Source organism: Sciurus vulgaris (assembly GCF_902686455.1).
Source record: "Sciurus vulgaris genome assembly, chromosome: 10".
Lineage (NCBI taxonomy): Eukaryota > Metazoa > Chordata > Mammalia > Rodentia > Sciuridae > Sciurus > Sciurus vulgaris.
In genome coordinates, this window is record NC_136470.1 from 72381157 (window position 1) to 72395614 (window position 14458).

The window sequence follows — 14458 nt, forward strand, 5'->3', positions numbered from 1 at the left end:
GGTTTAAAAACATCCAGAGACGGTGGTTTCGCATGTTGTATTGCAGGAGGCGCAAGGGGGTGAAATCACCAGCACCGAGAACACGGCGACGCAAGTCTGAGGCTTGCTGACTCCCGAGCACGCCCACGCTGGTCCCCCACCATCCTTCCCAGTTCCACTCAGCAGATCCTCTCAAAGAAGCAAGAAGACTCTCCTCCGGCGAGCTCATTTTCCCGCGCCTCTTTGCTCTTTGTGGAAATTAATACATTCCGTAGGCGGAGCTTGTAGACAACCCTGTTAAAACTTGTCTCCCCACTTACCTGAGCACTTTGGTTCCAGCAACCTGCCAGCCGACTCCCAACTAGCCAAAATGATACCTGGAGGCTTGACTGAGGCCAAACCCGCCACTCCAGAAATCCAGGAGATTGCTAATGAGGTGAGTTGGTGCCATTTCAGGAAAAAGTTGGATCCAAAATCTCAGTTCATCTTTTGGCCCTGTGTTAGGCGGGGTGGGAGAACATGAAAACCAGAGCATTGGGGGAAATGGGGCTTTGTCCAAGCTTTCCTGCAGCTAAAAATGGAACACTGAGCCTTTCAGACAAAACCTGGAATAATCCCAACACTGCAAGAGTGACCTCGACCAAGTCACTGTTACTTGTCAGAGCCTCCTTTACCCATTTGTAGAACAATTTGTTTCGGATCATCTCTCTAAGGCTTTTACTTAAATGAATGGTTTTAAGATTACTAATTCGGTTACTGTGAATTTTTTTAATCTCTGTGAGAACAACGAGTAATAAAAGTCTAAGGTCGTTAACCATTGGATGAACCGGACTTTGAATGCACTTCAGGGAGATCGTTTTTAAATGGGTTGAATGAAGAACAGTATTGTAAACAAAGTCAGTTACAGACTTCCTTCGCATCTGTCCAAATAGTGCTGTAGTCATTTAGGAGTTAAAGGATGATTCATTTAGGGAGAAATAATATAGCCTATGGCGATTCCAGGACCACCACACTGATTATGGTAAGAATAGAACTCTAAATTATTTTAGCATGTTGATACATTTTAGGTGGTGTTTAATTAGCTCTCACCTAAGTTTATAATTTATTGCCTCATTTTCTAATCCTTCTTGTTTTTTCTCTCTGAATCATCATTCTATGACATTATTTGGCCAATCAAATAGGCTTGCTATGTAAGTGATAGAAACAAGATCCTTTATTTTTAGGGCCCTGAATTCCAGAGGCCTGGAATTCAACCACTCATTCTTTAGAGCTAAATATTTCTTTTTCAGAAGTTTGCTTACTTAACATTAGAGTTTCTTATTCTTGGAGAATATACTGAGTCATTAATACTTTTATTTGAATCCCTGTATCACATCAGTGTCCTCAAACTTGAATGTGCCCAAAAGTCCTTGTGAGTCTTGATAAAACACAGATTCTAACTCAGAAGTCTGGGGTTGACCTGAGATTCTGCATTCCTACCAGGGTTGCAGGTGCTGCTGCTGCTATCCCTGGCCTCACCGCCTACAGGAACAGAGGTGTATGTTATCCTCCAAGATCCCTGGGAGATGAGGCTTTTAAAATAGGGTGCCAAAATAAAAGTTCTCAATTTCATTTGGAAAAGTCTCCTGCCCCACTAACCTCAGAGCTGTAAGGACTAAACCAAAATAATGTGCATAAAAATGACTTGAAATTAAAAATATGCATAGGTAAGACACTATAATCGTTTATTTCAAATTTTTGCCTGAAATCATCCCTGAGCCCCCCAAGTCTCCCTGAGACTCTCCAGGAACCAGAGTTGTAAGGGGATAGGAAGCAATAGAAATTTGAAATATAGCAGATACAGAGCATTTCAATGATTTTTAAAAGTCTATCACCTTAGTTAGTTAGACTCATTACTATTTTAAATTTACTTTGTGTGTGTGTGTTTGTGTGTGTGTGTATGTTGGGGTCCTCCTGTGTTGCTTAGGCTAGTCTCAGACTTGGGGACTCCAGTGATCCTCCTTTCCTCTGCTTTTCGAGTAGCTGGCACTACAAGTGTATACCACTTTGCTCGGCAAGAATAATTTTTTTTAAATAAGAAGCTACTAGAATGCCTTGCATTTATAACAACTGTGAGCATCTGTGAGCACCGTCTTAATTATAAAAGTAATTCAAAAGTGTGTTTACCTCAGGCTCCAACTTTGTCAGAGGTATCATGGGAAGTAGGTATTAACACTGCTATGTCACCCCATAAAGGTGCTTTGTAGTTTTAAAAACCTTGACCTCCATTGGACCTCACATTTGATCTTCATAACCCTGGAGCAGGTAGAGAGGGCAATAAGTCCAATTTTCAGATGATGAAACCAAGATTCAAAGTGGCTAAGACTCACCTGATTAAGAAATTAGCCTCCCTCCAGATTTTTGACTGGCAGCCCCTTCCTCCACACAGCGTTAGCACATGGAGAAGTTTCGCGGGTGCAGGAACACACTGAGGAGTAAGAGTGTGGCAGACTAGCCTCCTCACTGCAGGCTCCAGCCTCGCATTTAAGTCACTATGAGAAACACACGTGGATGAAGCATTCATGGTATGTGTGTTTCCTGACTATCTCCTAGGTGTCTAGCATTGTGCTAAATATTACAGAAGCTACATTAGGACTGTAAGATATGGCCCCTGCCCTCAGGAGCTAACGGTGCAGTGGGTGAAGTCCAGATATCTAGAACATTAGCCAATTAGGTACTTTTTCATAACCATAGGTTTTGGACCAGTGAACATGATAGAGATTGCTTGTCAACCCTCCTTACCTTATTACCTTCAGGGGAATGATTACTGTGTGGGGGTGCAGCTCCTCAGCTGCTGAACTCCCACTTGTCACTCATCGGCTCCCCATTGTAGGAGATAGTCTTAAGGGACAATTCCCAGATAAGTGTTGGAAGGTAGAAGTCAATAAATTGTAGTTTAGGAAGCACTTTCACATCCATTACAACAGTTATTCCCCTGCAAACAACTCCAAGAGGCAGAGGCTATTGAAAGTACTTGATAGTGAGGAAATTGAATCAACTCCTCCAAGATTCTAGAACTGGTTGTGTCCCCCGGCAGGGCTAGGCTAGTGGGTAGGTGCTGGTCATCACACACCTACTGTGATGTGAGGAGGTTCCAGGGAACATCTCCACTGCCTACCATTTACTTTGTAGTTTTGTTTCTTCAATTTTTAAAATCACCTGTTAAAATGCAAGCTTTTTCAGCTCTTAGAAGTGTTGATGATTCTGAGATTCCTTTCTCCTTATCTGGGAGCTTCTTAGTGGAATGCCAAGTAAAGGAAGAACCCCACTGGGGTAGGAGGGAAAGAAGAATAGGAAAGGACATCACAGGAGAGAGCAAAGTGTCACAGATGAGTGGGGACTGCACATGCCAGGAACTGACAGCTAAGTGAAAGAGGGATGTTGGATGAGGTCAGAAAGAAAGTCAGACAAACGGTTAGAACTGAGAGGGTTCATATTTGAAGGTAGAAGACAAGACAACAGAGACAGAATGGATCATGTACTGAGAGATGCTGAAAGAACTTGGTCAGAGTATTCTGGGAAGAAGACTTCTCTTCCAAGTCTCTCTGTTAGTTGATAGTAGTCATTGCTCTGTCTGTCTTTTCTATTTTGGGAGACAAGTTGTTATAAAGGAAAACAACTGCGATCTTCTCATTCAGAAGACACTGATTATGTAGACAGCACTGCATGGACTGTTCTGACAGGCAGGAGAATAAAGTGGTCCCTGGCCACAGGAAAATTTACAAAATGGGATGGAGGTGAGAGAGACACATGATAAAACAAAGAGCCATACATGAACTCAACCATGGAAAGCCATGATATATGTAATAAAGGACCAAATACATGGATAATCCCAACAGCAGAAGTCTCCAGATCATTATTGCTGATCTGTTATCTTAAATCATATGTAAATAACTACTGGATTAGAATTCAGTATGTTTATATGTTATTTTAATAATTATTTTTGGAAATAAGGACTATTAGTACACATACAAATATGCATGCCTATGACACCCCCACACATGCCTTAAGTCACTAGCCTGCTGAATACCATTCCTGGCAAACACACAAAACATAATTTTTGTGTGCCAGAATACCACACAAACATATCTGCATACCATCCTGGACACACCCTGAAATTCAGCACCTCCTGGTTCTCACTCACCCATCACAGATTTATGTTCCCCTCTCCTACCTCAGCCTCCTCATCAGTCAGTCATGTTTCCCACTACCCCACACCCGGAGAACCTGCCATTCAGCCACACCAGAATCCTCCAGGCACTTATCCTCCCATCTCCATCGAAATATGCTGGGGCCCACTTGGTCACTCTTCCATGACAGGTGGTTTTGTACACTCCTCCACCCCTGATTTCCATGGCTCTGTGAGCTCCTGGCATGCCAGCCTTCAATTAGAGATCACTCCCATGGCCTCCACCTCCTCCTCAGGTTCTTTTCCAAGATCAGAGATCTCTGCTCAAGGAGGATGAGAACCACAGAAAACTCACCCATCCCAACTCTGACTTCACACCCAATAACCACATAAGGACCCTGGGACCACAACATTCCTTCAGTCCAATTTGTTCCTCATTTTTGAGAAACTACCTTCTCTTTCTTCAGTTTCTCAATCCCTCCTGTCCCCCCATGGTCCCTCCAGCAGGATGTATCAGTTCCTTCCCTTCTTAGAAAACTGCAGACATCTGGTGAGACAATGCCCCAATTTACCTTTCCCCAGCTGGATCACACCCATCCCTCTGAGAGGAGACTCTGTCCTCCTTTCTTCAGCCAGTCCCTCCATTCTTGGCCAGGTGACTTCAGTTCTTCATCCAGGTGCCTTGCCTCATACTTCCTCCTTTCTTCCGAACACATCAGATAACAAATGTGCACCAGACACGCCCTACAAGACCCATCATCCTTTCACATAACTACCAAACTCTCCTTCCTGAACTTGTAAAATTTTCCAGCACACGGTCTCTCCATGCCACCACTCTCATCTCTGTCCATCCTCTGCATAGTTCAAGTGTTTCTGAAGAATGATTACAGATTAGGGAAAATGCCTGGATGTTGGGTTTCACATGATTTCATCTTCAGATCCTAAAAAACAGACAACCCTCCAAGATCTGTGCTCTGCAACAATAAGAAAAGCTTGAACAACTCTGGAGTAAATCTGTTTTACCAGGCGCTTCTCCCTCATGGCCTCCTTCTTTTGACTTGGGGCAAAGTGCTAAACCCACACTGTTCCCTCCAGGTTCTCGGCCACTACTGCACATGGCAGGCTGAGTAAGGGAAACTCCAACTGGATTCAGCACAAGGCCTGTCCGTAGCAGGTTCCTGACCACCACTCACAGCTGGCTTCCATCCCCAGTGCCCACCCTGGGGCTCTTTCAGCACTAAGCCACCTTCTGAATTTCAAAGCTTCACTTATAAGCTCCCCAGTTTGCCCCTTTCCCTAGCCCCCTGCTCAAATCTCATCACCCAGACCCACAGCATCTAACGCTGAACAGTGCAAATCTGTTCTACTGGAAGTTGAGAGGGAGGCTGCAGGTTACACATCCAGCAAACCAGAAACCGGGGCAACCCACATGACAGGTGCCAGGGCACAAAGGAAATACACCAGAGCACTTGGCATGAGCTCTGTCATGGAAAACTCTGCACTTGTGATCTGCACACATGCCATGAAAAGGTCACAAATTTGGATCGGTTCATAGAACAGACAGAAATAAAAAAGTATGATTCGAGCTGAAAAAAAAAAATGACCAAAAGACTGAAAACCAGGACTGCATAACAGATATTTAGGTTTCAGGCAAAGACTTTAAAATAGCTAGAACTGCGATTGAAATTTTTCAACCTTCAGCAGTCAGGCTTTCCTCCCAGCTTCCTTACTTGTAAAATGATGTTAAATCAATCCTGTTGGGAGTCAGTGTAGAGATAAACCCTTTCCAACTCAGCTCCTGACTCAGTTCCTAATCCCTCCTTTGGCAGCTCAAAAGGGTCAGCACCAGAAGAGCCTAAGACAGCAACCCCTTTTCCAGGTCAGCTTCTCTCTGCCATCTGTCCCTGGTCTCCTCCTGTCTTCCCACCCAGCCTCTTGCCATTTTGGTTTGTTCTCTCTCTGTCCTCTCCCTTTCTCCACTTTGGAACTTAATTTTCCAACTCAACAAAGCAATCGCCTTCTTCCCACTGACTCTGAAGGTTATGGGAGAAAAGTGTCCACAGAATGGCCCTTCCAAAGTGTCAGAGAATTCAGTCTGCAAACGTCTACGTCTTTAAAAACTGTTCTGCCGGGTGAACTAAGACACCAATAGGAAAGGACTGAAAACATCTGCCCACTAATTGGAAAGACAGGTTCTGCCTCAGCAGAACCTCAGATACCCTGGAGACTTGACTAAAGCTGGCTGCACATTAAATGCATTAGGAGAGCATCTCATTAGGAGAGCATCTCATGTCAGAAAGTAAGGAAGTGCTCATGAAATGCTGGAGCCATGTTGAGAAGCAACAATGACGATAACAACAACAACAACAAAAGTAGTAATGAATTATAACTTTCGAAATAAACACCCACAAGTCACATTAATAGAAGTAATAAATAAATGAATAGGAAAAGGGAGACAGTCTTCCTTATAGTAGAATTCCAATTAACAGATATACAAAGAATGATAGAAATCAAATAATAATTTGGCAAACACCACAGTAAAAATTGTTATTGGGGAGAAACATCACATGATAAATTGGTGAATGAAAATCTAATGAAAAATATAGGACAAGGACTGGGGAGATAGCTCAGTCGGTAAGTGCTTGCCTTGCAAGCACAAGACCCTGGGTTCAATCCCCAGCACCCCAAAAAAAAAAAAAAAATATATATATATATATATATATATGACAGTTGAATGTGTCTCCTCAAAAAAATTATATTAATTACAAAAGGGGAAAATAGTAACTTTTCAGTGGCAGAAACAAGCAGAAAACCTAAGTGATGGAAATTAACATCAGCACCACGGAAACATGCAGCTCTTCCTGGGATACATGAGGAGCACGTTAACCTGTGCCATCCTTACGGAAAGATGTAGCATACTAACTGAGAGAAGGTCAGGCAAACCCAAATCCAGGGACATTCTGCAAAGCAATTGTTCAGGTATTCTTCAAAAGTGTCAAGATCAGGAGCAAAAAAGACAAAAGGATGGAAGAGATGAGGGAGACGTGATGACTAAATGTAGTTTAGGATCCTGGACCAGAAAAGGGACATTTTGGGGACAACTGGCAAAATTCTAATGAGGTTTATAGATGCCTTAATAGTATCATATCATGTTGATTTCCTGGTTTTGATGATTATATTATAGATATGTAAGATGGTAACATTAGGGGACATTAAATACTATAAAGGAATTCAGTATGTTATTTTCACAACTCTAAAGTGTGAAATTGTTTCAAAACATTTTTTTACAAATAAATAATAATTACCACTCTTTTTCTTAATTAATCAAAGGCATATATAACTGCTGGAGCTTTACCAGTCAAAATGTTGCTATATTGAATTATCACATTGATTTGATGTTAATTCAGCCTAAACCAACAAAGTTTGACATTTTGATACATGTAATTTTTATTTTTGATACTTTTTAATTTTTATTTTGAGACAGGGCCTTGCTAAGTTGCCCAGGCTGTCCTCAAACTTGTGATCCTCCTGCCTCAGCCTCTAAGTCACTGGAATTGCAGGCATGCCCGATGGTCCCCAGCTTAATTCATGTAATCTTACATATGAATGTTTTCTGTTGAAATATGGGAAACAGCTCACAGATCTCACTGTCATCGCTGAGGACTGTTAAGAGTATGAGGTTCCCAGAATTTTAAATCACATAAATAGAGTTCAATATATATTTTCTAATTTGTTTCCTTTTTTTCTCTTTTTAAGGTCAAACCACAGCTTGAAGAAAAAACAAATAGGACTTACGAACAATTTGAAGCTGTAGAATACAAAACTCAAGTAGTGGCTGGAATAAATTACTACATTAAGGTTAGAGTTGGATGTCCACTTTAGCATTCAAAGATATCATATTTCTTATTTGCTGTGGTGTTTCTTGCTCCCCTACCATACACTTTATTCCTTCTGACTATCCGAAATGAAGATGCCTACCACCGATACCTTACAAGTGATAGACTCTCAAATCCAGCAAATGGTGCTGCATTACACTACATTTTTTCCTCATGAATTTAGCTTTTTTTAAAAAATATATTTTATTTGTTCTAATTAGTTGTATGTGACAGTAGAATGCATTTGTATATTTTGATAGATCGTACATAAATGGAGTGTAATCTCTCATTTTTCTGATTATACGTATTGTAGGATCACATCAATCTTAACTTAATTTCTAGAACTTATATAGGAAAATATTTCACAGCAGTTCAGGGCACACTTGTTCTGCGGCCCTGGTTGCTTTACGTGTATGGTGGGAGGGCTTGAGGGCCTGGGGCCAGACCAGATGGTGTCTTAAAGCCTATGTTCCTCAGAGCTTTATGATTTTGTATGTCCATATTAAATGGATCTTTAAAATGGCTTGAACCATTATCTAGGAAAAGACTGCACACCACTTTTACCCTCAACTAAGTATTTTAATTAATATAATTTAAATATTATTTTTGCAACTCAAGTAGATCAAACTTGTGGCACTCTAGGTATAGTTTTAAGCAGTGGTATATTTAAAATATTTTTTAAATTGATTTTATAGCTATATCAAACCGTTAAGTGATGCATTGACTCAATTCTAATGAAAGAAACTATTATTATCATTATTATTATTATTATTATTATTATTATTATTATTATTATTATCATTACTATTGGTACCAGGGATTGAACCCAGGGGCACTTAACTACTGAGCCACATCTCCAGCCCTTTTTATTTTTATTTAGAGACCAAGTCTCGTTAAGTTACTTAGGGCCTCACTAAGTTGCTGAGGCTGCCTTTGAACTTGCTATCATCTTGCTTCAGCCACCCAAGCCACTGGGATTACAGGTGTGTACCATCACACCCCAGCTAAAAATTCTTTTGATGTTACCAAAAGGGAACCAGTTCAACAAGTCAATCATGGATGTGGGAGCCATTCTTATTCTTATATATTAAAAAGATAACAATTTCAGGGGCTGGGGAGATAGCTCAGTTGGTAGAATGCTTGCCTTACAAGCACAAGGCCCTAGGTTTGAGCCCCAGCACCGCCCCCCCCCCCAAAAAAAAAGATAACAATTCTGATTTTAAAAAGAATAACAGTGCTGGTGTAGTTCAGTGACAGATCACTTGTCTAGTACTCATGAGGCTATGAGTTCAGTCCCCAGCACTGTAATCATAACAACAGACATTCAAGTGTATTTACTTATTCTTTACTTAACCATTTGACCAGGACACAGTATGGTTTATTTCTCTTTAACAAATAACTACTCAAGATATTAAAAATTAATGTTTTCAGCACACAAAATACAATAAGTGGAACTAGTCAGCTTAGCATAAGAAAGTTATGAGCCAGGTGCCATGGTGCATACCTATAATCCCAGCAGATCAGGAGGCTGAGGCAGGAGGATAGCAAGTTCAAAGCCAGTCTCAGTAATTAAGCAAGGCCCTGTCTCAAAATAAAAAATGGGCTCAGTGGTTAAGCACCCCAGGGTCCAATTCCTGGTACATTAAAAGAAGAAGGAGGAGGAGGAGGAGGAGGAGGAGGAGGAGGAGGAGGAGGAGGAGGAGGAGGAAGGAAGGAAGGAAGGAAGGAAGGAAGGAAGGAAGGAAGGAAGGAAGGAAGGAAGGAAGGAAGGAAGGAAGGAAGGAAGGAAGGAAGGAAGGGTGGGTTACAATACTGGGTTATCTAGGTGAATCAGTTCAGTGCTACCATATTTGGGCTCCTGGTAAATACTGGGCCCAGGGAAGACACATGTGAATGAGACGCTGCTGTATCCTCAAAAGCAATGTCATCATTTTGTCATTTCTCAGCCTTTCTTCACAGCTAGAAAAGAAAGTTTTCCAGTTAAAAGTTCTTTTGTTCAAAGATAGGAATCTTTCCATCAAAACTGGGATCACTTTAATAATTTAGGATTAATACTAATGCATAAATATCACATAGTTACTCCCTTATGCATTCCTTTAAAAGTTCATCAGAAAATGATCTTGAAAGTTTCTTCCCTGACCACTCGCTACCCTGTCCTATCCAGAGTTCCCTCCTTACTTCCTGCAGTGTGGCTGTGGATTCCTTCAAGCTGAGCCACTCTCTAGATTTAAGATCTTGCCAGTGACCTCACCATCTCTCAATGTCCCACCTTCCTATCAAGAGGCAGGGTGATAGAATGGAAGGACCACAGCCTCTGGTGTCAGTTCATCCTGGGTTTGAACCTTTATTCCACTCATTCTGCGAACCAAAACCTGTGATCAAAGGCTGTCTTCTGAGCCTAAAGCCCTAACCTGAACAATGGGGATAATGACTTCTGCGTGCTTACACTGTGCCAAGCACTGTTCCAAGAGTGGGGCGTGTCCTAACTCATTTTTAATACAATCTACGGGAAAGTATTAGCCACTTCTATTCTATTTATTGATGAGAAGATTGAACCCTGGTTAAGTGAAGTAACTAACCGAGGTCATAGAACTGTAAAAGCAGAGCCATGACTGAGACCCAGAGCCCTGGCCGTGCTGTCTCTAATAATGTTTGCAGAGGCCAATGCCCTGTTCTAAACATAAAATAAGCGCTTTTACCCTGTACAGTCAAAAGAACATAGATGTTGGAATCTAATGAAACTGAGTTTGAATTTGGGTTCTGCCATTTACATCATGAGAGATTTATAGAGAATAATAATAATCTCTTTATCTGTTTCTGCATCTGTAAAATCGATATTATTCCACCTTCAGGTCTGTAATAAGAAGTAAATATAATCAGGTGTATAAAATGCTCATCACCATCTTATAGTATCATAATAAAGTTTGACGAATGGCATTTGTTAAAATTAAGATAGGAAGGGACAGCAGAGCACAATAGATACCATCTAAGACAAAATTTTTATTGTCCCAAACAAGAAACAAAGTGGAAATTCTTCCTGTGGTTTTCCAGGTCCTGGATTTATGCCCAAACTACCATCTCAACCTTCATACTATGACTTCAGGATCCCTTCTCTTTACAAGGGAGGCTGGCCACCTTGCCCCTGCTCAGTCCTAAAACACAGTGGGTATTTATAAAAGTAGGTTCTAATACAGTAGAGGTATGGAAAGCATACAACCAAAATTTTTACAGCAATTCTCATTTTCTTCTCTCTTATCAAATAACGTGGCAAACAAAGTGTCCTAATTTACAAGTAAAAAAAAAAAAAAAAAAAGGATCACCAAAAATATAGGCTGTCGCATATTTCTGCTCTGTGCATCTTTGGGGGGAAAAAAGCTTCTCTTGGTTGTTATTTGTACCCAGATTATGATTAAAAAAACACAATTAAATGAATCTAGGACATATGCTTCTTCTTACCACACCATCAGCCTGCCCTTTCTCTCATAAAATATGATGAGGGATTCATGGAAACTGAGTGTAGGAACACTGGCCCAGGTCTAGACTGTTCCAGAAAGGCATATGGCAGTGAGTTCTTCCTAGACCCATAACTTTTTTCTGTTGATGTAGATTCGTATGAATAAATCTCCTTTTCCTTTTTTGTCTTATACCTTTCAGATACGAGTAGGTGATGATAGTTATATTCACTTGAAAATATTCAAAGGCCTTCCTGGACAAAATGAGGAGTTGGTACTTACTGGTTACCAGACTGACAAAAGCAAGGATGACGAGCTGACCGGCTTTTAGCAGGATGTTCCAAAAGTGTCTGATTCCTTCTACTGGCTACTGATTAATGATAACAACCAATATCACCATCAATAAAGAAGCATTACTTTTCAATACATTATTTCTTCAATTTTTACTCATTTGTTGTATTAAATATAAGTGACCTCTTCTTTCTCAAAATCAGCTGTTATTACTTTAGGGTAGAAATTCTGTGCAAATTAACATCAGTTAGAAATCTCAAAAGAAATGGGCCTCAGTACTACCTCCAGTCTAAGGATTACTAAGGCATATGGGCATTTGGTGCTATTATGGTCTTCCAACGAACTTCCCCCTTATCATTATGAAATATTCCATTCTATCTCTGGTTATAGACCTTATTCTGAAGTCTGATACTAATACAGGTACCACAATTTGTTTTGGCTGCTATTTAGTGTTTTGATGATATAACTTTTTTAAACCTTTTACATGGTTTCTCTTTAAAGAATTTTTATTATAGAAATATTATGCTCCTGGAGGAATTATTCTTAACTATTGACAGCATTTATTCCAAAGTAATGTAATAGTCTTTTATTTTCTTCTTGATAGGTTTTTTAATACTTTTCTAAAATAAAAAAAAATTGTTATTAGACATGGGGTGGGGGGTCAGACCTAACACAATTGGCTAAAGAATGGTGCTACCCCCACCCCCACCATCAGCAGACTGGATGCTGGGCTTCCAATACTCAGCCTCCCTCTTCTTTGTGGTTACTGAGAACCCAACATTCCATCTCCACCCTCATATTTTAAAATTAAATCAGGTAGTTCACAAAACATTTTTATTTTGAAGCAGTCTTAAATGTACAGAAAAACTGCAATAAACCTTTTTTTCCCCAGATGTTGGACAGTCAGTTACCTACAGTGATTCTCTGTTATTAATACTAGTCCTCACTAGTACAAATAAGGATGTGCACATCCCTCAAAAAGGATATTCTCCTACATTGGTAAAATGCAACCATTACAATCAGGAAATTAACACTGATGTTCTGCTGATGTCCAGTCCCGACCCCATTCAAATTTCCCCAGTTGTCCTGATGATGTCCTTTATTACAAAAGATCCAGTCCAAAACCATATATTCCATTTAATTGCCACTTCTCTTTTTTATAACATTTGAGATAATTTACATACCATATAATTCACCCATTTAAGTGTACAATTTGGTGGTTTTTAGAATGTGCCCAAGTGTGTACAAACGTCACCATCAGTTTTAGAACATTTTAATTGCCTCAGAAAGAAACCCTTACCTTCTAACTATCACCTCCCCATTCTCTTCTGCTTCCTGCTCCATCACTCCTAAGCAACTACTAATTTTCTTTTCTGTCTAGAGCTACCTATTCTAGACACTTCATGTATACAGAGTCATATCATATACGGTCTTTTGTAGCTAGTAATTAGCATCTTTCATTTAGCACGATGTTTTCAAGATTCATACATGTTTTAGCATATAACAATATTTTAGTCCTTTTTTATTTAATGGAATAATACGTATTTCATTCTGTAAACATAGTGAATAATACATTTTCATAATTTTTATTATCTATTGAAAAGTATAGTTGCATATATACATATATACATTCAGTACAAAGTGTTATGATTTCTCAATACAGTGTGGAATGATTACATCCAACCAATTAACTCATCCATCCCCTCAAACATTTGATGTGTTTTGTGATAACACTTGAGATCTACTCTTTCAGTGATATTAACACACGCAGTACTCAATTGTTTGCTCTATTCAACATGCCGTGATTAAATTTGTTTTTAAACACCCCAAATCAAACTTATTCCTCTTATAAAACCGAGACTTTGTACCCTTTGTTTATCCTTTCCCCATTCCTGCCAACCCCCAGCTTCAGGTAGCCACTATTCTACTCTCTGTTTGTAGGAGTTCAGTTGTTCTGGAATCTGAAGGCATGCAATATTTGTGTTTCTGTGTTTGTCTTATTTCACTTAGCACAATGTCCCCCTATTCCATCCCTGCTGTCCCTTGTGAATAGCATTCCATTGTGTGTATATACCACATTTTTTTTTTTTTTTTTTTGCCATTCATTCATTAATGGGCACTTAGGTTGATTCCATAACCTATTATGGTGGATAGTGCTGCAATGAATATGGGCAATTCCAGAAGTGGAACTAATCAAATGGTAGACCTATTTTTTTATTTGTTTTACTTTGTTTTGTTTTTCAAAAAACAGCCACACAGTGTACAACTATTTATTTATCAAGCTTCGCTCCAGCTCCCCAGCTACTAAAGTGCTACTCCTTTAACAGCTGCAGAAAATGGAGCTGGTGCAGGTCCTGGGTGTGGATAGTCCACACCACTCCCACCACACAGCCTGGTCCTTTCAGCTCCAAGCCTCACACTAGCTGGCTTAGGCCCAGCCTGTAGTGTTCTTTTCTTGTAATGTGCTTGTCTGACTTTGGTATCAATGAATGTCTCACTTAAAAAAAAAAAAAAAAAGTCTGTTAAGTTTTCTCTCCACTTCAGTTTTTTGGAAAAGTTTGTGGAGAATTGTTATTTGATCTTCAATTGTTTGATATGATTCAGCAGTGAAATCACCAAGTCTGGAATTTTTCTTTCATGGGAGAATTTATTACTGAGTAAGTCTTCTCGGTCTTCTATTACTCTGTTAAGAT

The 14458-nt window shown here is 39.9% G+C and overlaps 1 protein-coding gene across 1 annotated transcript; it reads left to right on the plus strand.

Annotated features, from left to right (window-relative positions):
* The first annotated feature begins 215 nt into the window (after positions 1–215).
* Positions 216–11905, plus strand: CSTA (cystatin A). Its single transcript, XM_079155370.1, has 3 exons — positions 216–415; positions 7904–8005; positions 11677–11905. Exons 1-3 carry the CDS (start codon positions 350–352, stop codon positions 11803–11805), a joined length of 297 nt encoding a protein of 98 aa, XP_079011496.1. The 5' UTR covers positions 216–349; the 3' UTR covers positions 11806–11905.
* The last annotated feature ends 2553 nt before the right edge of the window (positions 11906–14458 follow it).